This window comes from Oncorhynchus gorbuscha, linkage group LG11 (assembly GCF_021184085.1).
Source record: "Oncorhynchus gorbuscha isolate QuinsamMale2020 ecotype Even-year linkage group LG11, OgorEven_v1.0, whole genome shotgun sequence".
NCBI classification, from domain to species: domain Eukaryota; kingdom Metazoa; phylum Chordata; class Actinopteri; order Salmoniformes; family Salmonidae; genus Oncorhynchus; species Oncorhynchus gorbuscha.
The window spans coordinates 65,297,452-65,322,283 of NC_060183.1; the positions used below are offsets into that span (position 1 = coordinate 65,297,452).

Consider the following 24,832-nt stretch of genomic DNA (forward strand, 5'->3'; position numbering starts at 1 on the left):
ACTGGCTGCTGGACCACTTGGGAATTCTACTCTCTTGTAATGGCTTTCTGGAATGGCTGCCCCACCTGAATATTAAAATAGTGAGTTTAGAGAAGGACCTCAACCATTCTAATCTGCAGTTATGATGATATGGGTTGAATGCTGATAAAGAATAATGTTAAAAGTTCATTGTTGAGGGCTGGGCCAAAAATAAATAACTCAACACTGCCTTCTGGGAAATAACTAGTACTACTGTATCAACTGTAGCAGTACTAGGCCATGCCTATAAACTAAACTTCTGCATCAACCCTATATCTCAATCTAAGGATAATATTTATTTATAAAATATAACTAGTAAGTAAATGGCTTTTAAACCCTTTACGTTTTCGAAAGAAATAGTTATAATAACTGAACACTCCTACCTGTGGTCTGTCTTGCAGCATCACTCTCAGCAGTTGAACCATGGCTCGGATGGGTACTGCTTGGACTCCCAGTGAATTTAGACGGATCCATGATGTCTGCTACAGAGAAAGAGGTTCTGCTAACCTGTGACAACTTTTCTGGCTGCATTTTAATTATCTGTTGTGTAAATTTGGACGAAAATGCGCACGTTTTTCAGTGAAGGAGGTGGTAGATAACTCGAGTACCACTGCGCGCGCCACCTTACATCCCCGTGTCTGATTCTTGTTGCTCTGGCGCCCCTCAATTTATACAGGTCAAGCACACGCCGCTCCCCCGCATAAAATTAACATTTCCACAATTACAAGTGCACGGCTGTGCTCTGCAAGAAAAAACACACGCTCCTTCCTGCGTGCGTAATTTGGCGCGCGCAACACGCACGGACACACACACACACGAACAAACAACACTGGCCCGACTGAAAGGAACCCCTGCGCGGGCACTTTAAAATGCTAATGAGCGCTCTCAGATGTCTCGGTTATTTATTGCAGAGCATCTGGTTAAAATGTGCCGTTTTCTTTACAACCGTGTTCCTTTTTGTCGTTTGGCTTGTCATTATTTGCAATTGTGTGATTTTACGCTGGTAGGACACGTGAACTCTGGTTGTCATTCTAAGTAATCGACTCCTCTCAGAGTGAAAGTGATGCTGCTTCACTTGTGCACGAATATCAATAGAAACATTTGTGTTTTTTATTGGATGTGGTTAAAATGTATAGCTTTGTAGTGAGTCTAATCACACAAACACTTAGCTATGATTAGAGGTCCACACATTTACAACTAACACGATTATGAGTGCAATAGCCCATCTGTCTGCTCAACAGTATGAAACTTAAGACCTAACTAAAGCATTTTGTGCCTATTAGTTAACTTGGAGCTTATTTTCCTGTCGTAATTTGTGCTGTTGTAGCCTGCTGTTAGAACACATCGTTTCAGAATCCCTTGATAACGGTTCTCCAAATGTGTTCTTCATTGGTGTATCAGTTTCTCTCCACTGTTTCCAAGTATACCTGGTAGGCTCGAAGTGGGAACCTATTACTATCCTATTGTGGACTGTAGGCTAGATTTCAAACCAATCCACATACTTTTATGTAAAATCTCTTACTATCTTTCATCTCTCAAATAAACCATAGAAGCAACATCAACCACATAGCATAATATGACCACAGAGAGATCCACGGAGAAGTTTGTATAATAATAAATCCCACTGATATGTGCACATTGGATAAGTGGGTTGCTCCCCGAAATTAGTGCCTTTTGCGTCCCTTTGATATTTCAAGTAGAAATTGTGCAGCAATAACATTTTAAAAGCCTGTTATATTAAATTAAGTGCCCTCTAATTTACCCCCTACTCGGTAATCTAGTTACATAACAAAAAATTGCCATCAAAATCCATACATTTAAGCTATAGATCTGTTTTTTTTGCATTGGATGCATCTCAATCGACAGCATCTGTCAGTGTCTCACTTCTACATCTGTGGTGATCGGTGGTAGAGCTAGAGAGGTGTTTGACAGAGCATGAGACATCCGAAAACCAGTCTTCTCACAAAAACATCTGTAGCGTCCAAACAGTTTTGACCACTCTATGGAAAGGGGAGATTCTCACAAACAGACGATGATGTTCCGTTTTGCTCTACGAACCCCACAAGTTTTCAGGAAACTAGTCTGAACTCGGTACAGTTGATGTGCCAACTTCAGTTTGGTAGCGTCCGAACTGTTTTGGAAAGGGGAGATTTTCACGAACATGGTGGTGTTTTCTGTTTTGCTCTCTGTCGATTAAACTGTATTTATTTTACTTTAGCCAGGCCCAGGTCTATATTTGTCTCCTACCGCATCCCTCTTCTTTAGGGAAATGTATGTGTCCTGACGGTCATGGTGTAATTTGAGAATTGAATGGGCATACAGGGGGTACTGTTCAATTTTCAATTAACCTCTCACCCTTCCCTCTCCTCCTTCGCCCCCACGACCCCGCCTCTTACCACTCCACCTCACAGATGGGATCCACTACAAGAGAGAGAGAAGGAAGAGAATCTATAACTATATAATTGACTTAACAACAGTTAAAAGCATTTCTAACCATACTCAGGGGAGATCATAGCAATCCACAGCAATAGGATTCCATTATGGTCTATCTGTCTGCCACACTTTTAGCCACACGCCTATGTGGTATAATGGTGCCCTGTGTACCTCTGCTGTCCTTAGGGTTAGAATGGAGGAAACTGGCCATGAATATCTGAATGGTGTTACATTGTTGGTCAAATCAACTCAAAGTGTATTTGTCACGTATGTGGAATACAACAGGTGTAGACCTTACAGTGAAATTCTTACTTACAGGCTCTAACCAACAATGCAATAAAAAAAGGTATTAGGTGAACAATAGATAAGTAAATAAATAAAAACAACAGTAAAGAGACAGTGAGTAATAACAGTAGTGAGGCTACATACAGGCACTGGTTAGTCGGGCTGATTGAGGTAGTATGTACATGTAGATATGTTTAAAGTGTCTATGCATATATGATAAACAGACTGTAGCAGTCGCGTAAAAGAGGGGTTGGTGGGTGGTGGGTGGCGGGACACAATGCAAATAGTCCAGTTAGCCAATTTGCGAGGGCACTGATTGGTCGGGCTAATTGAGGTAGTATGTACATGAATGTATAGTTAAAGTGACTATGCATATATGATAAACAGAGAGTAGCAGCAGCATAAAAAAGGGGTTAGGGGGAGGCACACGATGCAAATAATATAGCCCATCCAACTACCTCATCCCCATACTGTATTTATTTATTTATCTTGCTGCTTTGCACCCCAGTATCTCTACTTGCACATTCATCTTCTGCACATCAATCACTCCAGTGTTTAATTGCTATATTGTAATTACTTCACCACCATGCCCTATTTATTGCCTTACCTCCCTTATCCTACCACATTTGCCCACACTGCATATGGATTTTTTTCTACTCTATTATTGACTGTATGTTTGTTTATTCCATGTGTAACTCTGTGTTGTTGTATGTGTCAAACTGCTTTGCTTTATTCTTGGCCAGGTCGCAGTTGTAAATGAAAACTTGTTCTCAACTAGTGTAACCGATGTTAATTGGCTAGTTAGTTAGCGGTGGTGCACGCTAATAGCGGTTCAATCGGTGATGTTACTCTCTCTGAGACCTGAAGTAGTTGTTCCCCTTGCTCTGCAAGGGCAGTGGCTTTGGTGGAGAGATGGGTAAACGATGCTTCGTGTGTGACAGTTGTCAGTGTGTGCAGAGGGTCCCTGGTTCAAGCCTGGCGAGGGGACGAACTAAAGTTAAACTGTTACACTAGCCTACCTGGTTAAACACAGTTGAAATATATATATTTTTTTAAATAGTCTGGGTAGCCATTTGATTACCTGTTCAGGAGTCTTATGGCTTTTGGGTAAAAACTGTTGAGAAGCCTTTTTGTCCTAGACTTGGCACTCCGGTACAGCTTGCCATGCGGTAGTAGAGAGAACAGTCTATGACTGGGGTGGGGTCTTTTACAATTTTTAGGGCCTTCCTCTGACACCGCCTGGTGTAGAGGTCCTGGATGGCAGGCAGCATAGCCCCTGTGATGTACTGGGCCGTACACACTACTCTCTGTAGTGCCTTGCGGTCGGAGGCTGAGCCGGTGCTGTACCAGGCAGTGATGCAACCAGTCAGGATGCTCTCGATGATGCAGCTGTAGAACCTTTTGAGGATTTCAGGACCCATTCCAAATTGTTTTAGTTTCCTGATGGGAATAGGCTTTGTCGTGCCCTCTTCACGACTGTCTTGGTGTGTTTGGACCATTCCAGTTTGTTGTTGATGTGGACACCAAGGAACTTGAAGCTCTCAACCTGCTCCACTACAGCCCCATCGATGAGAATGGGGGCGTGCTCGGTCCTCCTTTTCCTGTAGTCCAAAATCATCTCCTTAGTCTTGGTTGCATTGAGGGATAGGTAGTTATTCTGGCACCACCCGGCCAGGTCTCTGACCTCCTCTCCATAGGCTGTCTCGTTGTTGGTGATCAGGCACTGTTGTGTCGTCTGTAAACTTAATGACGGTGTTGGAGTTGTGCCTGGCCATGGAGTCATGGGTGAACAGGGAGTACAGGAGGGGACTGAACACGCACCCCCGAGGGGCTCCAGTGATGGTGGTAATAGAGGTGTTATAGACATGTTTAACCACACATTAGGAGGCGGGTTGTCTGTGGTCATAAATGTAAGCCTATTTGTGTTCAAACAAAAAAATGATATTTAATTTATAGATGCAGATTTTGACTCAAAATATATGTACTACAATAATGCAATAGTGTTGGTTATTTATTTATGAGGACCATCGTAGCAGTGGTAGGGACGTCCAAATGATCACACTTAGAAAATACCAGCCCAGAGCGTGACACAACTTCACAGAAGTTTACAAGTAATTGTGACTGATCTAGGCTCATATTTCACCTACCTCAATACATGTACAATGCTTACATCCGAAAATAAACTGACCCTAGATCAGTGCTCTGCGTCTAACACCAAAACGTCTCGCGAGATGTCATATTTTATTGATTTGAAACATGGCGTCGGAAGGAGAAGCGGCCAATGCTTCTGTTGTTGAACCAGAGACCGGGGACGGGTAAGTCTCCGTTAAAACGGTGAAAGACCAGGGTTTTGGTTCATAATATATGTTTGTTGGTAGACAACCAGATCAATATTCATAAATATTGCAATTACAGCTAGCTAGCTTTCCTTCAACAAACTAGCCCGCTGGCGTTAGCCAACGTTAGCTGGTAAGCAAGCTAACTTAGATGTTTCATTCAAATGCCTTCCCAACTTGTAAGCTAACTTGTAATCGACTAGTTAAAGTATCAAGGTACAGGTTGATTTCCTTGTTCAATATCTGCTTCTAAATACACTTCTAGCATGAATCCTGCAGAACATAGCTAGCAAACCAAGGGAAAATAGCTACCTAGTTAGCTCTGGTCCGAGATATTACGTGCGGCGGGCAGATGGATGCTTAGTTAAGCAGTAGAAACAATAACAACGCGACTTCGCCGACCCTGTTAGGTAAAAAGCTGAGAAATGTAACCACCGAAATTCATAGACCGAACTATGTATGCAACCACTGACACTCCATGATATCAAGATTATAATTTTATAATAATTATAATAAAACCATGTCTTGATGCTATAACGTTATAGTCATAGTGTTTGTTTACATTTACTTTGTCAATAAACATTTGAGTAAAAAAGCTTGTGATTTTGATTCTGAAGGGGTACAACAATTGAGCTAAGCTCATGAGGCATTTGAGTTATTCTTCAAAAATCAATGCGTACATATTAAGTTATACGTCCAAAAATGGATGTAACAACTGCTGATTGCGTCATTAATGGTGGAATCTTCTTCAACCCTACACATCTTTCTCCATTACTATTGTTACTTACAAAAGGAAAAATCTCCCTGAGTGCTGACAAACTTTTCTCTGTGTACATAAACGGTCATGTATCCAAAATATGAAATAAATGACCTTTGAGCACTTTGTTGACCGCCAGACTAGCTCTGGTCCATATAAGCGCAGTCCCGACGCATGCTGATGGTCCACAGCAAGTCTTAAATATAAGAATATGAAGGTTAATGGCAGATCAGTTATCCCAGCTGTCACCATAGTGTGTAGCTAACCTGTTAATGTTCATGTCATATCTTTGTTTACTTTCAGTGATGCTGGATTTGGGGACTTGACAGGCAACCTGGAGACTGAGTCATCGAATGGCAAAGAGGCCATGGTACTACACCTCTAATATAGCAGTTCTCAGGGCATTTCTTTTCACCGACAGGAGCAATAATGAACACTTTTTCCTGTGTTCCCCTCCTCAGGATCCGGGTAGTGAGGGTTTGGACGCAGCTGACACCCAGACAGGTTCTGGGGACGAGGAGAGCGGCAGGCACCAGGGAGAGGTGGAGCTGCAGTGTGCTCTCTGTATGAAGTGGTTCACCGCCGACACCTTCAGCATTGACACCGCGTATGTCTAGCTCACTTTGTAACTCGAACTATAGAGGCATTTGGCTAATTGATTCTAAGAATAACCTTGTTAGACCTTGAATTAGCCCCATTGAGCTTGAATAACCAGGTAGCTACTGGTGGAAATTAAACATTTCAGGATCAAGGTTTTTGATTAGTCTTTCTCTCTCTCCCTCTCTCTCTCTCCAGGACGTGTCTGCCTTTCATGACCAACTATGTTTTCCATTGTAACGTGTGTCATCACAGTGGCAACACCTACTTCCTCCGGAAACAAGCCAGTGGGTGTTCTCATTCAGCTGATACACTTCTGTGTGTGTGAGAGTTTGGTGATTATTGATGGTCTGTTATTGATTGATGTACTGATTGGGTGTCATGGTGTGTTTCAGACCTGAAGGAGATGTGTCTGACTGCTCTGGCTAACCTCACATGGAGCTCCAGGACTCAGGAGGAGCACCCCAAGACTATGTTCTCCAAAGACAAGGTCTGTCCTCTCAACAGTCCCAACATAGAACCCACAGCGATACACTTTGAGAAGCAAATTTGTGATCTTTGGAAATGCTTGATTTTACATGTCATGTCAAGATATTACACACAGTTTGCATATGTTTTTCATATGCTTAAAACACTGGATATGTTAATGTAATATTTTCCGGTACACACACTCTTTCCTTGCAGGATATCATCCCGTTCATTGATAAGTACTGGGAGTGTATGACCACCCGACAGAGACCTGGAAAACTTACATGGCCCAACAACCTAGTCAAGACCATGGTGAGTATGAGAGCAACCATTGACTTACACAGATGCACTAAACGTCACACATCACACTAAACCTTCACTATTACACCATTGGAAAAAGTATGTATGTTTAATTTAGAATCAGATCCTGTCTTTATTTGACTTTTTGGGGGTTTCAGAGTAAAGAGCGGGATGTGTTCTTGGTGAAGGAGCACCCAGACCCAGGCAGTAAGGACCCAGAGGAGGACTACCCCAAGTTTGGCCTGCTGGACCAGGTAGGAAAACACATCAGACATACACCCACACAAACAGTGATGCTGACAGTTGGTTGATTTTTCATCTCAGGACCTGGGCAACATTGGACCGTCTTACGACAACCAGAAACAGACCACCGCTGCTCCCACTCCTGGAGGGCTCAACGGTAACTCTAAACACATCAACACACACTGTCGCACATCAACACATTCTCACTAAACACACAACACATGTCACACACACATTGTTTTTCATGGAATTATTTATCAATGTGTCACAGTGCATAATACCACACTGAAGAAGCCCTAAAAGTTCTCATGTTATAAATGCTATATACATGCTGTGTTGCGTTCCAGGTGGACCTTCTTTCTCAGGTGAATATGATGTGATGTTTTGGTATCTGCCTCTGAGCCCTGTGTTTCGTGCAATCGTAACTCTCCAGGTAGAATTTGCCCAAAGGCACAGATCTAGGATCAGCTTAGTCTCCCCATTCCTTACCCAAACAATTTAGGGGCAAAATGCAGTCTGACCTTTTGATCAGCATATTCAGGCAACCTCATCCTGCTCCAATTGTAACCCCATCCTTCACCTGCTCACCGCTTATGTTGGTGCCCTGAAGTGTTTACACTTTTGATCTGGCTTTTGATTGGTGGACTGATTGAATGATATAATTTCCTCTGGCTTTCTGCTCCTGAGTTCCCGGGCTTCATTCCAATACTCTGGAACAGCCTCCTCCTTCCTTTTCTTGCCCAGTGGTGAGTGGTAAAGGAAAGACAGAAGGAGGCTGTTATTGTTGGGACACAGCCATGGTGTGAATTAATCCCTTTGCTTCCTCCGTGTGTCTGCATTTCTCCTTTAATATGTGGTGTCCCTCCCTGCTCAATCCAAGCTTGTACCTCCTGGGTGACTTTTTGATGGTGCTGAAAGTGTGTGTGTTCTATAGTGTAACCTGTGTGTGTGGTGTGAAGGTGGTCTGGCCCCTGGCCCAGGTAAAGGTAGAGGAGCCAAGCGTAAGCAGCAGCAGCAACAACAGGAGGGCGCCACAGCTGGAGCAGCTAAGAGAACACGCAGGTACAACACAGATGTCCTTAGTGTTCTCATAGGTCTGAACTTTTTTTTGTAACCTTTATTTTAACAGTGAAGACATATTGAGACCAAGGTTTCTTTTACAAATGCGCCCTTTATATACAATGTAAATATACACATTATACCCAAACTAATATATACACACACACACACACACACACTACCGTTCAACACACACACACACACTACCGTTCAAAAAAACAGCTGATTTTATGGAATATCTACATTTATCAGCAACCATCACTCCTGTGTTCCAATGGCACGTTGTGTTAGTTAATCCAAGTTTATCATTTTAAAAGGCTAATTGATCATTAAAAAACATTTTGCAATTATTTTAGCACAGCTGAAAACTGTTGTTCTGATTAAAGAAGCAATAAAACTAGCCTCCTTTAGACTAGTTGAGTATCTGGGGCCTTGTAAACAAAAAGGGAGTGATGTAGAGCTCTATGGGTCTTTAGCGAAGTCCAGCCAACCTTTTGATACAGGATGCAGTGATTAGTCTCAGAACTGTCACCTGTAACAAATGAAGGGCACTATGGTAGATGGCATCTACACTTTGATAAATATTTTCACCGTATTCAAGAACAGATAAAAAGGTTAATTGAATAATCTTCTTCCCATTGTTTAGAGAAAGGCACAATTTGTTTGCCTAAGTATTTATATGCAGGAACACGTTATATTGGAGAATCATCTAATGAGTGTACATGTAGTTCATCTGAAACGTTCTTACAAGACTTATCGGATGTATGATAATATGCCATCAATGTGACTCTCTATCCTCCACTTCTCCTTCCCTCACCCTTTCTGTCCATAATGCGCACTAACTCACTCCATTTTTCCTTTCTCTCCCTCTAGTGACCCTCTGTTCTCGGCCCAGCGTCTTCCTCCCCATGGCTACCCTCTGGAGCACCCCTTCAACAAAGATGGCTACCGCTACATCCTAGCAGAGCCGGACCCCCACGCCCCCGACCCAGAGAAACTAGAGCTGGACTGCTGGGCTGGGAAACCCATCCCCGGAGACCTCTACAGAGCCTGTCTCTACGAGAGAGTACTGCTAGCCCTGCACGACAGAGGTACACACAGGAAGTCCTGTAGTGGATATGGGCTTCTCGTGAGCCTTACTCAGTAATGTCTATTGTCACATTCTCTGAGAATTCTGTTTGTGTTTGGGGTGTCTTTGTGCGTGTGTGTGTATATATGTCTGCAGCCCCACAGCTGAAGATCTCAGATGACCGTCTGACAGTGACAGGGGAGAAGGGTTACTCCATGGTCAGAGCCTCCCACGGTGTCAGGAAAGGATCTTGGTACTTTGAGGTCTCCATCGATGAGATGCCCCCGGACACCGCAGCCAGACTGGGCTGGTCTCAGCCTCTGGGTTAGTACCGCACACACACACACACACGAATACGCAAACGAGCATACACACATGGAGACAGGATATGTAGTAACCTGTGTGTGTTGTAGGTAACCTGCAAGCCCCCCTGGGCTATGATAAGTTCAGCTACTCATGGCGTAGTAAGAAGGGGACACGGTTCCACCAGTCTGTAGGGAAACACTACTCCTCAGGCTACGGGCAGGGAGACACGCTGGGCTTCTTCATAGAACTACCAGACGGCACTGAGACAGCCAAGGCACTGCCGGACACTTACAAGGACAAGGTACGTTTTCTATTTTTATTAATGATTAACTGTGACTAGCAGACATCCACTCTCTGTTGTAGTTATGAGACTTGACATCTCATCCCTGTGTGTGTGCTCTTTCAGGCGCTGATTAAGTTTAAGAGCTACCTGTACTTTGAGGAGAAGGACTATGTGGACAAGGCAGAGAAGAGCCTGAAGACTGTTACCCCCAGCAGGGTGAGGCTCCAGCATAGAACTACAACCAATAGATCAGACATTCACGTTCAAAGCAATGGCGATTATTTCAGAAAGCACTGCCAATTTTTATGATTCCTATTGGTTGTCCTTATCAAATACATTAACATAATATGTATAGGATTGGCATTTCCATTTGTTGATACTTCTGTTCTCCTCTCCAGATGCTGTTCTATAAAAATGGGGTTAATCTGGGTCTGGCCTATGAAAACCTGTTTGAGGGGCTCTACTTCCCTGCCATCTCTCTCTACCGGGGCTGCACGGTTAGTAGTGTGTGCGTGTGTGACTATTAGAAGGGTTATATTTTCCTTCCATCTCCCTCCACAGCACTGTAAGTAATACTATGTCCCAGAGGTTTATGGTGTTGTGATATGTAGCACTATCTACTCCAAGGATGCCCACTTCCTTTTTAATCACACTGTAATGATTATCCCTCTTTTCTCCCAGGTTTCAGTTAACTTTGGACCACTTTTCAAACACCCTCCAAAAGACATCAAGTACCAGCCAGTGAGTGCACAAACACATACACAATGCATTCAGAAGTCCTTGACTTTTTCCACATTTTTGTCACTTGCCACACACAATACCCCATAGTGTTAAAGTGAAATGGCAAGCCTAAATAACTTCAGGAGTAAAAATGTGCTTAACAATTAGCATAATAAATTGCATGGACTTATAATGGTGTTTAACATGATAATGTTAAATTATGTTTTAATGGTGTTTAACCTCATCTCTGTACCCCACATATGGAATTATCTGTAAGGAACCTCAGTCGAGCAGTACATTTCAAACGCAGATTCAACCACTAAGACCAGGGAGGTTTTCCAATGCCTCTAAAGATGGGCACCTATTGGTAGAGTGGTAAAACAAAAAGCAGACACTGAATATCCCTTTGAGGATGCTGAAGTTATTAGTTACACTTTGGATGGTGTCAATACACCCAGTCACTACAAAGATACAGGAATCCTTCCTGACTCAGTTGCCAGAGAGGAAGGAAACAACTCAAAGATTACACCATGAGGTCAATGGTGACTGTAAAACATTTAGAGTTTAATGGCTGTGATAGGAGATAACTGAGGGTGGATCAACAACATTGTTAAGCACAGGCAAAATCCTAGAGGAAAACCTGGTTCAGTCTGCTTTCTATCAGACACCTGGAAATTAATTCACCTTTCAGAAGGACAATAACCTAAAACACAAGGCCAAATATAGACTCGAGTTGCTTACCAAGAAGACAAGAAGAATGTTCCTGAGTGGCAAAGTTAGTTTTGACTTAAATCTATGGCAAAACCTTAGAAATTTTTGTCTAGCAATGATCAACAACCAATTTGACAGAGCTTGAAGCATTTTTGAAATAATAATGGACAAATGTTGCTCAATCTAGGTGTGGAAAGCTCTTAGAGACTTACCCAGAAAGAGACACAGCTGTAATCAATGCCAAAGATGCTTCTACAAAGTATGTGGGGTGTGAATACTTATGTAAATGGTTTCTGTATTTAATTTAAAATACAGTTGTAAACATTTCTAAGAACATGTTTTCACTTTGTCATTTTGGGGTATTGTGTTTAGATGGGTTAGAGAAAAACAAATCAAATCCAATTTGAATTCAGGCTGTAATAAGTCTAGGTCTATGAATATTTCCTGAAAGCACTGTACATATACTTTATTTGTATTTGATTAGACAAGAAATATAGATACTTGTAGTTTTGATGTCACTGAGGTTGTAGGTTTGATTGATTTGTGTGTTTGTGTCCTCAGATGAGTGATATGGGCTGGGGAGCGGTGATCGAACATACACTGGCTGACATGTTGTATCACGTAGAGACGGACGTGGACGGACGGCGTAGCCCTCCCTGGGAAGGATAAACACACACCTCCATAGATCAACACACACAGATGGCCACTTTGGAAAGGCATGGAAGAGTCCATTCCATCATTTATAGGTGGGTTGATGTCAGCCTGAACATGAACACTTTGCAGTCTCTCTGTGGTGTCCCTTAAACATTGTCATTGGTAACTTAAATCAGCTGTACCCTTCTATTGAACAAGATGTGTGTGATCTAAAATGAGACTTGCTTGTCTGAACAACTCTTTTTGGTGTATGAAGCACTTTAGGTGTTCCAGCACTATAAAATAATGTATGTATGGACAAGTTTCAAATTCATTATCCATTTTTGTCAAACACCCCAGATATTCTTAGTTCCAGATATTATTTATTCAAGCATATGAACATTCTGTTTTTGTTCATTACCTGCCAGCTGGTCTCAAGCTAGGGTTCCATACTATTGGCCACAGATCTTCATGCAAATATGATAAAAATTGGACTGGTTGCGAATTAGTCTGCGTGACGACGTAGTGCACATAAAAATAACTTTTGTGGTTAAATTCCTATGTACCGAATAAAAAAACAAAATCAAGTTAAATGGGTTTTCATTGCATTTTCAACTCTACTGATGGTTTTGTCACAGAACAAATTGTGTTACGTAGTGCATGTGCGGTCCAGTCAGCAGCTCACACATACAGTTTGGGTATAGTCTATATGTGAGATTATTATGAACAAAAGTGCAAGATTATTTTTAATTTGTCAAATGGCAATCTTCATGTCACCAGAATAAGACCCTCTATGTATTGGAAAGGAGCACCAAGCTTATCACCTTCCACTTTCACCACGCTGTGAAGTTTACCATAATTTATTTCATTTGTAGCCTAATAAACTTCATTCTTTCCCTAGTCATAGTGTGAGGACCACACGTCATCACGTGACTCTCAAATTTACTTCGATATGATGGTTATTATATCAATATTTGCCCATGAAAGCATTTCCACTGCCATTACTCGCATAATTCAGACACAAAAAATATCCCACCTTGTCTAATGTGTATTGTTTTGTCGATATTTGTAAAGTTTACCAACAAATTAGCTGTTTCCATCAGGCCTGATGTGACATTTTTTACCCAGCATACTTACGAGCATAAAAAGGTTGGACAGATGTGAAATATTAAGGTTTGGTCTTGTTTTAACAATTTACTTTTGTTTTACTTTCATACTGGTTTTAATAAAGTAAAGATTTGGAAAGATTTGTTTTCAAGGTTTTTATAATAAGGTTACGTAAACACACTGGTACAAAATCAGAACAATCTTAGCTGAGGTTCTCTCTGATCTGACTCGTGCAGAAATAAGATGACCACCTCCTGGATGATAGTACGGGGGTGGTCTCTTTGGCCTGAGCTGGTGAACGATAGATGGAATGGCCCAGGCACTCATAACGTCTGTTGCAGCTTTGGCTTTAGTCCATTGGCTGTAGTGCTGTGCCTCCACCACTAGATTGTAGTGCTGAGCAGGCTAGCTGAGTCCATGGTGTTGCTGTCTGACTTGTATCTTCTGCTGCCTGACTCCTCTGAATGCTGCAAGCACAACAACATAGACAATCAGTATCTATTAATTTTACTCTACACCAGGTAAACTGAGTGAGAGAATGTTCTCATTTACAACGACAGTTGCAGTGGAGAGAGGGGTTGAGTGAGCCATTAGGAAACCCAACCAACAGGTGTGTGTCCTACATGTCTGCGGAATAAGCGGTCCAGCAGGCTGCGTTTGGGGCTCACTGGGGCAGGGGTCTGGGTCCAGTCCAGGTCAGGGGGTCTGGAACCCTGAGGCTCGAACACATTCAGCTCCTTGAAACAACCCATCTCTATCATCTATGAGAGGATAGGAGAGTAAGGAGTTAGTAATCTCAATTAGCCTATGACCAAACCATACCTAACCTCAAATTGCTACCAATATGATTACATTTAATTGAAATAGGTTTAACTTTAATTGAATTTAACAAAACTAAATCAAATGTAATAATCTGCATGTTGTGTTGACCTCTGTCTGCCAGGGTATGGCCACTGAGCCTGTGTTAAACTTGATGTAGAAGTCGTTGTCTGCCCTCCCCAAAATGACTCCTTTTACTGTGGAGAACTCATCAATGTCCTGAACATCCTGGCAGTACACTGCTCTGGGCTAGAGAGAGTGAAGGGGGGTGGAAAGATGGAGAGGACAGAGGGAGGGAGAAGTATTCTTACTTACTACAACATCAAGCATCCCATATTATATCATTTTAATTGCAGTTTTACAGATGATTTAGTCTGTCTATCACATACTATAGCGGTGCCGATGCACCAAATCTGGAACCAACAGGACCCTGAATATCTTCTACCCCCAAGACATTAGACTGCTAAATAGTTCAACAAATAGCTAACCGGACTATCCATATTCGCACTAACTCTTTTGACTCGTCACATACACTGTGGCTACTGCTTATTATCTATCCTGCTGCCTAGTCACTTTACCCCTACCTATATGTACATTTCTACCTCGTACCCCTGTACAACAACTCTGTACTGGTACCTCGTGTGTATATAGCCAAGTTATCGTTACTTATTGTGTATTTATTCCTTGTTATTATTATTCTTATTTTTTCTCTCTGCATTGTTGGGAAGGGCCCGTAAGTAAGCATTTCACTGTTAGTCTACACCTGTTTTCAAAGTATGTGAACAATAACATTCGATTTGAGTTAGAGTATTTACATCCGGTTTGAAGGGTGGCTCAATGACTCCGGCCTCCAGCCTCCTGAAGTTGATGGTTCTGAAGAAGGGATGGGACTTAATCCCATACACCCCACTCCCCTGACACCCCAGCCTATCTCTCGGGTCTTTAGTCAACAGCTGAGAGCGCGAGAGATGGAAAAAGGATAAGAGAGAGAGTGAAGGAAAGAGAGAAGAAGAGAGAAAGGGGGAGACGAGAGAACATCCATGCAGTTACAATGTAGAACAGAATTTGCTCGTTGGCAGGTTTCATGTCAAATCAGAGTAAAACTGTAATCTTACCAAGCGACAGAAGTCTTTCGTCTCGTTGCTAAATATCTTTCCGTACTCCTCCTCCTCCTCCTGTATCCTTCTCTCCATCTCCTTTCCTATCAATCGCTCCCCCTTTCTCTTGAATGGGGATCGTCCTGCCGTCATTTCGTACACAAGGCAGCCCAGGCCCCACCAATCAGGGCTCAACCCGTAGTAGTCGTTGCCAATCACCTCTGGAGCTGAGGGGAAGAAGGAGGGGTTTGGAAATGTTGGTTCACTGTTGTTGCTCCCAAATTATATATCTAAAGAGGCTCAGTGATAGTACAACATCTGGAGGTAAACTGTGTTGTAAAAAAAAATGTAGCATGATAGCAAACACGTTGCAACATTTTGACCACCATGGGGATATTTGGCATCTAAAAAGTGTGCACGTATTCTCATGATCTTTCATACACCCTGTATCTGTGTATTCTGCTAGATATGAGTAGACCACCTGAAAGTGTACAGTAGGTTAGAGCCACGTACCCATGTAGCCCAGGGTGCCCACCCTGCCTCGTACCAGATTCCCCTCAGATAGTGTCACCGCCAGGCCCAGGTCTGAGATACGGATGTGCCCTGAGAGGGGTGGGAGATCAGTGGACCATTATTCATTCAGCAAAGGGTAGCCACACATTTTCAAGAGATTTTCACTCGTGGAAAATGTCACGTAATAGATTTGATGAAAATCCCTGTCATGGAAAACCTCTCACGGAACACAAAGTACATGAGGGGAAGGAGAAGGATGGTTCTGGCATGTGACGTGGCAGTGTGTACTGGTGTGTTTGTGTGTGTCAGTGGAGGCTCCTCAGAGGACGAAGGGGAGGACCATCCTCCTCAGTAAATTTCATAAAAATAGTAAAACATTAAAAAAGGTATCCTTTTTTTAGATAAAACTATACTAAATATATTCACGTCACCAAATAATTAAAACACTGTTTTGCAATGAAGGTCTACAGTAGCCTCAACAACACTCTCCAGTGTAGCTGGACAGCTAGCGTCCATCCTCATATGGGTACATTGATTTCAATACAAAACTTAGGAGGCTCATGGTTCTCACCCCCTTCTATAGACTTACACAGCAATTATGACATCTTCTGGTGGACGTTCTCCAGCCTATCAGAGCTCTTGCAGCATGAACTGACATGTCTACCCAATTAAAGGATCAGATAATTAATCTAGTAGTGAAAGCATAAGCTACAGCTAGCTAGCACTGCAGTGCATAAAATGTGCAATGAAAGAACTGTTTTTACGTGTGATCAGGGATGTATTCATTGTCTGTATTTGATTCTTAAACAGAAGCAAATGGAACGAAACAGGGATAAACATGACTAAATCTGTCCAATAAAAACTCTTGTTTGCAGCTGTTGGACTAATGATTACACTCTAGATCAGCTAGATGCAGGCAAGAGTGTGCAAGGCAGTATTAAATCTGTCACCTCAAATTTCTCTCGATCTGACCGCACCTACATTGTAAACTTTCATTCATAGGTTAGGTTGAAGCAAACTCATGATGTGTGTGTATAGGGGGGAAAAAATATCTTCCTCATCTTAAATGGCACCGACCGCCACTGGTGTATGTGTGTATCATGTGAGATAGTTACTAGTTACAGTGGTGTGCTTGGTATCGTCTATATGTGCTTCCAAGTTAACAAACACGCTGCCAAGCTTGGAACAGGTAACAATAAGATTATCTAAAAATAGACTAGAACTGGTTGTCACACAGTGTATATTCACTTCCAGATAGATCAACCGCCCATGTTTGTGATTGTGAGAAAATCTAATCTTAAATTTCATCACCAGGATATCCTGCTTAGGGAAACTACAGTGCCCTCAGAAAGTATTCACACCCATTGACATTTTACACATTTTGCCTGAATTTAAAATAGATTACATCTAGATTTTGTGTCACTGATCTACTGTACACACAGTACCCCATAATGTCAAAAATGAAAAGCTGAAATATCTTCAGTCAATAAGTAATCAAACCTTTTGTTATGGCAAGCCAAAATAAGTTCAGGAGTAAAAATGTGTTTGATAATAATAAGTTGCATGGACTCACTCTGTGCAATAATAGTGTATTTACACAATTTTTAAATGTCACTACATAGATACAGGTGTCCTTCCTAACTCAGTTGCCAAAGAGCAAGGAAACCACTCAGGGATTTCACCATGAGGTCAATGGTGACTGTAAAACATGTACAGAGTTTAAAGGCTGTGATAAGAGAACTCTGAGGATGGATCAACAACATTGTAGTTACTCCAAAATACATTTTTAACCTTTATTTAACTAGGCAAGTAGGTTAAGAACAAATTCTTATCTACAATGATGGGCCAATTGTGGGCCACCCTATGGGACTCCCAATCACAGCCAGATGTGATGCAGCCTGGATTAAAACCAGGGAAACATCTATGCATTGAGATGCAATGCCTTAGACCACTATGCCACTCGGGAGCTAACATAAATGACAGAGTGAAAAGAAGGAAGCCTGTACAGAATGTACAAAATATTCCAAAACATGCATCCTGTTTGCAATAAGACACTAAAGTAATGCTGCAAAAAATGTGGCAAAGAAATTAACTTATTGTCCTGAATACAAAGCATTATGTTTGGGGAAAATCCAACACATCACTGAGTACCACTCTTCATATTTTCAAGCATGGTGGTGGCTGCATCATGTTATGGGTTTACTTGTCATCGGAAAGGACATGGGACATTTATAAAAAGAAAGGAATAGTTCAGTCTGATGGGAGACATATACATTGGAGTTGCTTACCAAGACGGTATTAAATGTTCCTGAGTGGCTTAGTTACAATTTTGACATAAATAGTCTTAAACCTATGGCAAGATTTGAAAATGGCTGTCTAGCAATGATCAACTTGACAAAGCTTGAATCATTTTTTAAAGAATAATTTCCAAATATTGCACAATCCAAGTGTGCAAAGCTCTTTGAGACTTACTCAGAAAGACTGGGAGAGACTGACTGGGAGCAGTAATTGCTCCCAAAGGTGAATGTAAAATGTATTGACTCAGGGGGTTGAATACTTATATAATCAAGTATTGTATTTACCATGAATAGTGGTTAGAGCATTAGGCCAGTAACCAAAAGGTTGCTAGATCAAATCCCTGAGCTGACAAGGTAAAAATCTGTCGTTCTGCCCCTGAACAAGGCAGTTAATCCACTGTTCGTTCTCAACTGACTTGCCTAGTTAAATAATAATAACAAAATACCATGAATAAAAATGTCAGAAATCTACATTTTCTTCCACTTTGACATTGTATTTTATTTGGATTGTTGACAAAAAACTTTGTAATGCAACAGAATGTGGAAAACATCCAGGGGTGTGAATACTTTCTAAAGGTAGATCCTACATGGCTAGAATGTGAAGAATAAGGAATAATTATTTGGGTCTGAAGCACATGTATTGATTGTGATATCACTCAAGTGTGCCTACCGTTGTCATCCAGAAGGATGTTCTCTGGTTTTAGATCCCTGAAACAAAAAACAAAGAACAGAAATCAGTACAATGCCTTTTCAATGTCACATTAATCCATTTTAGCATACTGAGACTTCTCCACCCTTTTCCAGAAGTGTGCAAAATGTGCGCAAACACTTTCTCCATGGATTTAACATTGATGGAAACTCCCTCCAGCCAATGCTTACACCGATCTTACGCTTTTAAAAAGGATGTAGAATCAGGATTGAGCCAGTGTCTACTGACCTGTAGACAATGTTCATCTGGTGGAGGTGGTGGAGACCACAGCAGACCTCAGCAGCATAGAACTGAACCCTGTCCTGCTCCAGGCCTGAAGTACCCATGTTATAGATGTGGAACCGCAGGTCTCCTCCGTTCATTATGGTCAGCACCAGACAGAGAGACTGTTTGGTTTCATACGCATACGCCAGACTGACCTAGAGAGAGAAAGAAAGACAGAGCGTTAGAGGACACAGAGAGACAGAGAGAATGAAAGAAAAAGACAGAGCGAAAGAAGAATGGAGAGTGAGAAGAGGATGAAGAGAGAAGAGGATGAAGAAAGAGAGAAGAGGAAGGAGAGAAAGAGAAGGGGATAGAGAGAGAGAAGAGGATGGAGAGAGGGAGAAGAGGATGGAGAGAGACAGAAGAGGATGGAGAGAGACAGAAGAGGATGGAGAGAGAGAAGAGGATGGAGAGAGACAGAAGATGGAGAGAGGGAGAAGATGGAGAGAGGGAGAAGAGGATGGAGAGAGAGAAAGAGGATGGAGAGAGGGAGAAGAGGATGGAGAGAGGGAGAAGAGGATGGAGAGAGAGAGAAGAGAATGGAGAGAGACAAGAGGATGGAGAGAGGGCGAAGAGGATGGAGAGAGAAGTGGAAGAGAGGAGGGAGAGAGATAAGAGGATGGAGAGAAGAGGATAGAAAGAGAGAGAAGAGGATGGAGGGAGAGAGTCCTACCACAAATCTGCTGTTAAGTGTCTCTAGTATCTGTTTCTCATTGAGGGCCATGGCCTCTCCTTTCCCCTTCTTCACATGAGTCTTCTCCAGCTTCTTACATGCATACATCTTCCCAGAGGCACGTGCCTGGAATGCCCACACCTGGGGGAGAGGGGAGGGAGGAAGGAAGGGAGAAAAGGATAGAGAGAGGGGTAGATTGTATGAGACAAATCCTCTCTATCAAATTTGTTGTTACACATGTGCATCTGAAGTTAGAGTTGGGTCAATGTTTTCTGATTTGGGATTTTTCTCAGAAAAATTGTGAAAACATGTTTGTCTGTTCACTCTGAGGAAAAAGGTGCTATCTAGAACCTAAATTGCCTCATCGGCTGTCCCTATAGGATAACCCTTCAAATAAACCTTTTTGGGTTAAATGAGGAACCATTTCCACAGAGGGTTCTACATGGAAACCAAAAGGGTTCTAGATGAAACCAAAAAGGTTTCTACCTGGAACAAAAAAGGGTCCTCCTATAGGGACAGCCGATTATGGGGACAGCCGAAGAACCCTTTTGGAACCCTTTTTTTCTAAGAGTGTAGTGAAAGCAGCCGTACCTCCCCGAAGCCTCCCTTGCCAAGCAACCTGTACTGTCTGAAGATGTGTTTGGTAACAGGCTGTCTGGGGGGAGAGAAATACACAGAGTGACTGGTGTCAAGCATTTGTGGTCATGTCTCACTTAGTTTGATTATTCAGTCAAACGCACACGTCCATATGCACTGACCTCTCTACCATCTTCCACTGCAGGAAACGGTCAAAGTACATGCTCTGCTGGTACTGAAGGAAGGGGGCACCGCTCAGGTACTCATGGAGGTCACTGTAAAAACACAGTAAGCGGAGGTGAATTCCCAGAACACACAGCCCCTCACAGATAGGGGAGGGAAGGGTGAGAGCAAGATGGAGGACATTGGGGTAAAGGTCAGAGAGACTCACTCTGTGCAGTCAATGAAGACTTCTCTACTGTGCTGCTCCTCCAGACTCTCCCTACACCTCTCACCATAGCGCTCTACTACCTGTACACACTCAGATGACTGGCAAGAAAACATACACATATACAATTAACTTGCAAAAATCTCAAGTGAGAAATCAACCTTTAGTGTGTGTATGTGAGAGAGAGAGTGTTTCAAGACGGTACCTGTCTACTGAGGAACTTGTTAATGATTTGCATGCCAAAACTCCTCTTCTCCTCATCTGACTTCACCTCATACTCCCCCTGTAGAAATCCAAACATTTCTGGACTTGTAATTCTTGTTTTGTCAACATGAATAATTACATTTTTATGGTCCCTGTCCCTGTCTATTATCTGACACTGATTGGTATATTTTGTATTTTATTCGGATTGCTGGATCATTCTTCATGAATGACCCAGGTCACTAACCTTCAGCAAGGCCCAGGCCAATGAGGAAAAGCAGAGAGTTACGTAGAATGTATGCACACATGATTGTAAGTCGCTTTGGATAAAAGCGTCTGCTAAATGGCATATAAGTTATGAATAAACAGAGTTATTTTTAACCCAGCAGACATAACTTATTTTTTTATTACAGTATCATACCATTTCTAAGAATGTTATCATACTAGAATTATTTCCTGGCTGTGTGCCCAAAAACACACACACCGTTCAGATATATGACATCACTTTGCTGTGACACCGGTCTGTCAGCAGAGCGTACTGTAAAACCTGCTTTCAGAATTATATCGGATCATTTCCCACCTCTTCCATAGTGAATAAGGCCTACAGTGGATCATACCATTTTGTCCAATAGGGAGTTGCAGTGCCGCAGCTCAGGTTTGCTCTGACAGAAGAGACGGAATAGTTGTCTGCCGATAGGCTGCTTCACACACAGACTGTAGTAGTCTCGCTCTGAAACACACACATTACACATATAAAACATGCATGCACAGACATACAAACACAAACTAACGCACACACACACACACACAAACACACACACACACGCACACACACACACACACACACTGACCGAGGGTTTTTGCCAGCTCCATACACTGGCTGATGTGAGGGAAGCGCAGCATGTCTTTCCATTTCCAACTCCTGCCTTTTCCCCCTCCACCTAGAGAGAGATGGAACAGGGGAGAGAAGGGTGAAAGAAGGAGGTAAGAAATGGTGGCAGATAGCCTAGCGGTGAAGAGCATTAGGCCAGTAACTGAAAAGACGCTGGTTCGAATCCACAAGACAACAAGGTGAAGAGTCTGTTGACGTACACTTGTGCAACGCACTTAACCCTAATTCTTCTGTTAAGAGCATCTGCTAAAATGGGGAAGGAAAAATAGTATGAGAAATTTGATATTACAGTTGACCTGTCATTAATTTATTGTTTTTCATACCCAAAAGCATGTGAGCTCATTCAACTCTTTGGTTATGTGTTGTATGTAATATGTTAAAATGGGGCCTCAGAAAGAAAACAAAGAAATAAAAACAGTAAGACCAAACATATCCAACTGGACCGATTCATCCTTGTAGTTGTATAGTTACAACCTTATAACCTAAAGGACCTTCCTGTTCACCTCAACATACCGAAAAAAAGACTACAATCAGTCTGTCAACAACAGCCTTTGGTCCTGTGTGTGTGTGTGTGTGTGTGTGTGTGTGTGTGTGTGTGTGTGTGTGTGTGTGTGTGTGTAGTTTCCTCGTCAGTCAGGTTCCAGCCCTGGCATCCATCCACTCCAAAGAGAAATCTATAAATAGGTATGGAGCAGGAACAAACCTGTTGGACCACAGAGCATTGCAAACCACACACACACACACACACACACACACACACACACACACACACACACACACACACACACACACACACACACACACACACACACACACACACACACACACACACACACACACACACACACACACACACACACACACACACACAGTGCAGCACTGTGATAAAATTGCTGATCCTGCCAACAGGTGTCACCTACTGATGATGATATTCACAGATCCTAGGAAGGAATCCAACCTGTTGGTTATGTTTGTGACCTCACACTTCCCACACACATACAACCCTGAGCCTGTCACCCTGCTACCTTTCACACAGCTGTATTCAGCCTGTCACCCTGCTACCTTTCACACAGCTGTATTGAGCCTGTCACCCTGCTACCTTTCACACAGCTGTATTCAGCCTGTCACCCTGCTACCTTTCACACAGCTGTATTGAGCCTGTCACCCTGCTACCTTTCACACAGCTGTATTGAGCCTGTCACCCTGCTACCTTTCACACAGCTGTATTGAGCCTGTCACCCTGCTACCGTTCACACAGCTGTATTGAGCCTGTCACCCTGCTACCTTTCACACAGCTGTATTGAGCCTGTCACCCTGCTACCTTTCACACAGCTGTATTGAGCCTGTCACCCTGCTACCTTTCACACAGCTGTATTGAGCCTGCCACCAGACATTTGTTCAGCTCACCAAAACACATAGTGTGTGTGTGTTTTCCTGTGACACATACAATATGAGTGTACTTGGGCAACTGCTCCACATCATCCACCCAAAGGATTGATTAGCCTGTAGCAAAATGTGTTGCATCTTAATATACGGTGTGTGTGGCTACTACTTTGTCATTTAGCAAGGTTTCACCCATGACCCATAAAATACAAACAGGATATCTATTAGTAGAGACATCTGACTTTCTACCTGCTTCGAGAGAGATTGGGGTTGTTTAACAAGGACAGAAAGCTCATTGATTACATCCTGCTTCCAAACAATGTGATGTGATGAATCCCCTACCACATCATTAAGGTAATCACTGATCTGACATCATTTATATGGTGAAAGCAGGCTAGATAAGTTCATATTTCAAGTAATGAAGTGTGTGTGTGTGTGTGTGTATGTGTGGGGGGGGGGGAGAAACTTGAGGAAGTAGTACTGTATAAAATCCCTGCTAGTTAATTCTAAGTGTCAATCAGTCCACTTTTGTTTGTGATCAAATCTTTATACATTTTTTTCTTGTTGGGGGCACATGCATAACACACACATTCATATCATTTAATAGTTTGTTTGCATCACAGAGCCAAAAAGTAACAATACATTCAGTATGTAAAGAAAAAAGAACCCCCCAAAAAAGAAGGGAGCCTCCATCCCCAACTCCCCAATCAACCAGTCCTCTTTCATCATACATCCTTTCCTCATTCCTTCACCACACACATTGTTCCTCAGAAGGGAGCAACACATTCATAAGAATGGCAATATGGTTAAGAATTACAAGGGTGCACTGCAATCTCACCCATAAAATGTAGCCTACTGCAACCCACCCTACTCACCTGTGACACCACAGCACCCCCCCCTTAAAAGATTTAGATGCACTATTGTAAAGTGGCTGCTCCACTGGATGTCATAAGGTGAACGCACCAATTTGTAAGTCGCTCTGGATAAGAGCGTCTGCTAAATGACTTAAATGTAAATGTAACAGAGGGCAACACAAACTGGAATAATATTGAGCTCTGAACACACCACTACTCAATCAGGGTGCAAACAGCCTACCTCTAACTTGTCTTTTTATGGTTCTCTAAATTTCTTCAACTAACTATAAGAGACATCAATCATTACTGACTTCCCTGGTTAAAGATACAACTAATAAATAAAGACAGACATGATGACAAGTGACAAACAGAAAATGTGTGTGCTTGCTAAAAAAAAGTATTGTATGGTGAAATATGAAGTAGTAGGCTAGTATTTGCTACTGCAGCGTTGATTTTTACTGCACCCATATAGGTGTCTTTCTTACCTCCTCTGGCTCTGATGAGTGCGCTGTTCGCCACCATACTATCTATCTCCATTGCTGCAGAGGGATGTGGACCATACAAACAACAAAATATCACAACTGGAACAACTTTCGTTTTTCTCTCCTTTTCCTTATTCAAACAATCCGTCTTCAAAGACAGGTTTAATCATCCCCCAGAAGATGTACAGTCTTGTTCTCTTTCTCAAGCCAAGATAGATTCCATATATAAATGAAAGTGTTAGTAAACAAAATACTGAACATGTAAAAACGATGTAGCCTACTCGTTTAAAAAGTGCGATAAAGTTTGCGTCACAAATCTGCCGAGAGGGAGTGTTGGAAACGGAATGTTATTGGCAACA

At 42.3% G+C, this 24,832-nt stretch overlaps 2 protein-coding genes across 3 annotated transcripts; one reads left to right on the plus strand and one right to left on the minus strand.

Annotated features, from left to right (window-relative positions):
• Nucleotides 1–4,952: 4,952 nt before the first annotated feature.
• LOC124049135 (set1/Ash2 histone methyltransferase complex subunit ASH2-like) lies at nucleotides 4,953–12,805 on the plus strand. Its single transcript, XM_046370499.1, has 17 exons — nucleotides 4,953–5,051; nucleotides 6,133–6,199; nucleotides 6,291–6,436; nucleotides 6,625–6,713; nucleotides 6,822–6,916; nucleotides 7,111–7,206; nucleotides 7,353–7,448; nucleotides 7,519–7,594; nucleotides 7,785–7,802; nucleotides 8,397–8,499; nucleotides 9,370–9,587; nucleotides 9,722–9,889; nucleotides 9,979–10,172; nucleotides 10,278–10,370; nucleotides 10,553–10,651; nucleotides 10,836–10,895; nucleotides 12,147–12,805. Exons 1-17 carry the CDS (start codon nucleotides 4,993–4,995, stop codon nucleotides 12,252–12,254), a joined length of 1,785 nt encoding a protein of 594 aa, XP_046226455.1. The 5' UTR covers nucleotides 4,953–4,992; the 3' UTR covers nucleotides 12,255–12,805.
• Nucleotides 11,895–24,832, minus strand: LOC124049136 (G protein-coupled receptor kinase 5-like). 2 transcript variants are annotated; one of them, XM_046370501.1, is made up of 16 exons: nucleotides 24,477–24,832; nucleotides 21,714–21,803; nucleotides 21,480–21,592; nucleotides 20,867–20,944; nucleotides 20,665–20,744; nucleotides 20,456–20,548; nucleotides 20,289–20,352; nucleotides 19,698–19,838; nucleotides 18,989–19,179; nucleotides 18,722–18,759; nucleotides 15,755–15,844; nucleotides 15,260–15,468; nucleotides 14,960–15,097; nucleotides 14,256–14,393; nucleotides 13,949–14,086; nucleotides 11,895–13,792 (listed from the first exon to the last, which is right to left on the minus strand). In XM_046370501.1, exons 1-16 carry the CDS (start codon nucleotides 24,526–24,528, stop codon nucleotides 13,709–13,711), a joined length of 1,737 nt encoding a protein of 578 aa, XP_046226457.1. In that variant the 5' UTR covers nucleotides 24,529–24,832; the 3' UTR covers nucleotides 11,895–13,708. The 2 variants fall into 2 exon arrangements, with proteins under 2 accessions (XP_046226457.1, XP_046226456.1); XM_046370500.1 differs by having other exon boundaries at nucleotides 11,897–13,792; nucleotides 20,665–20,762.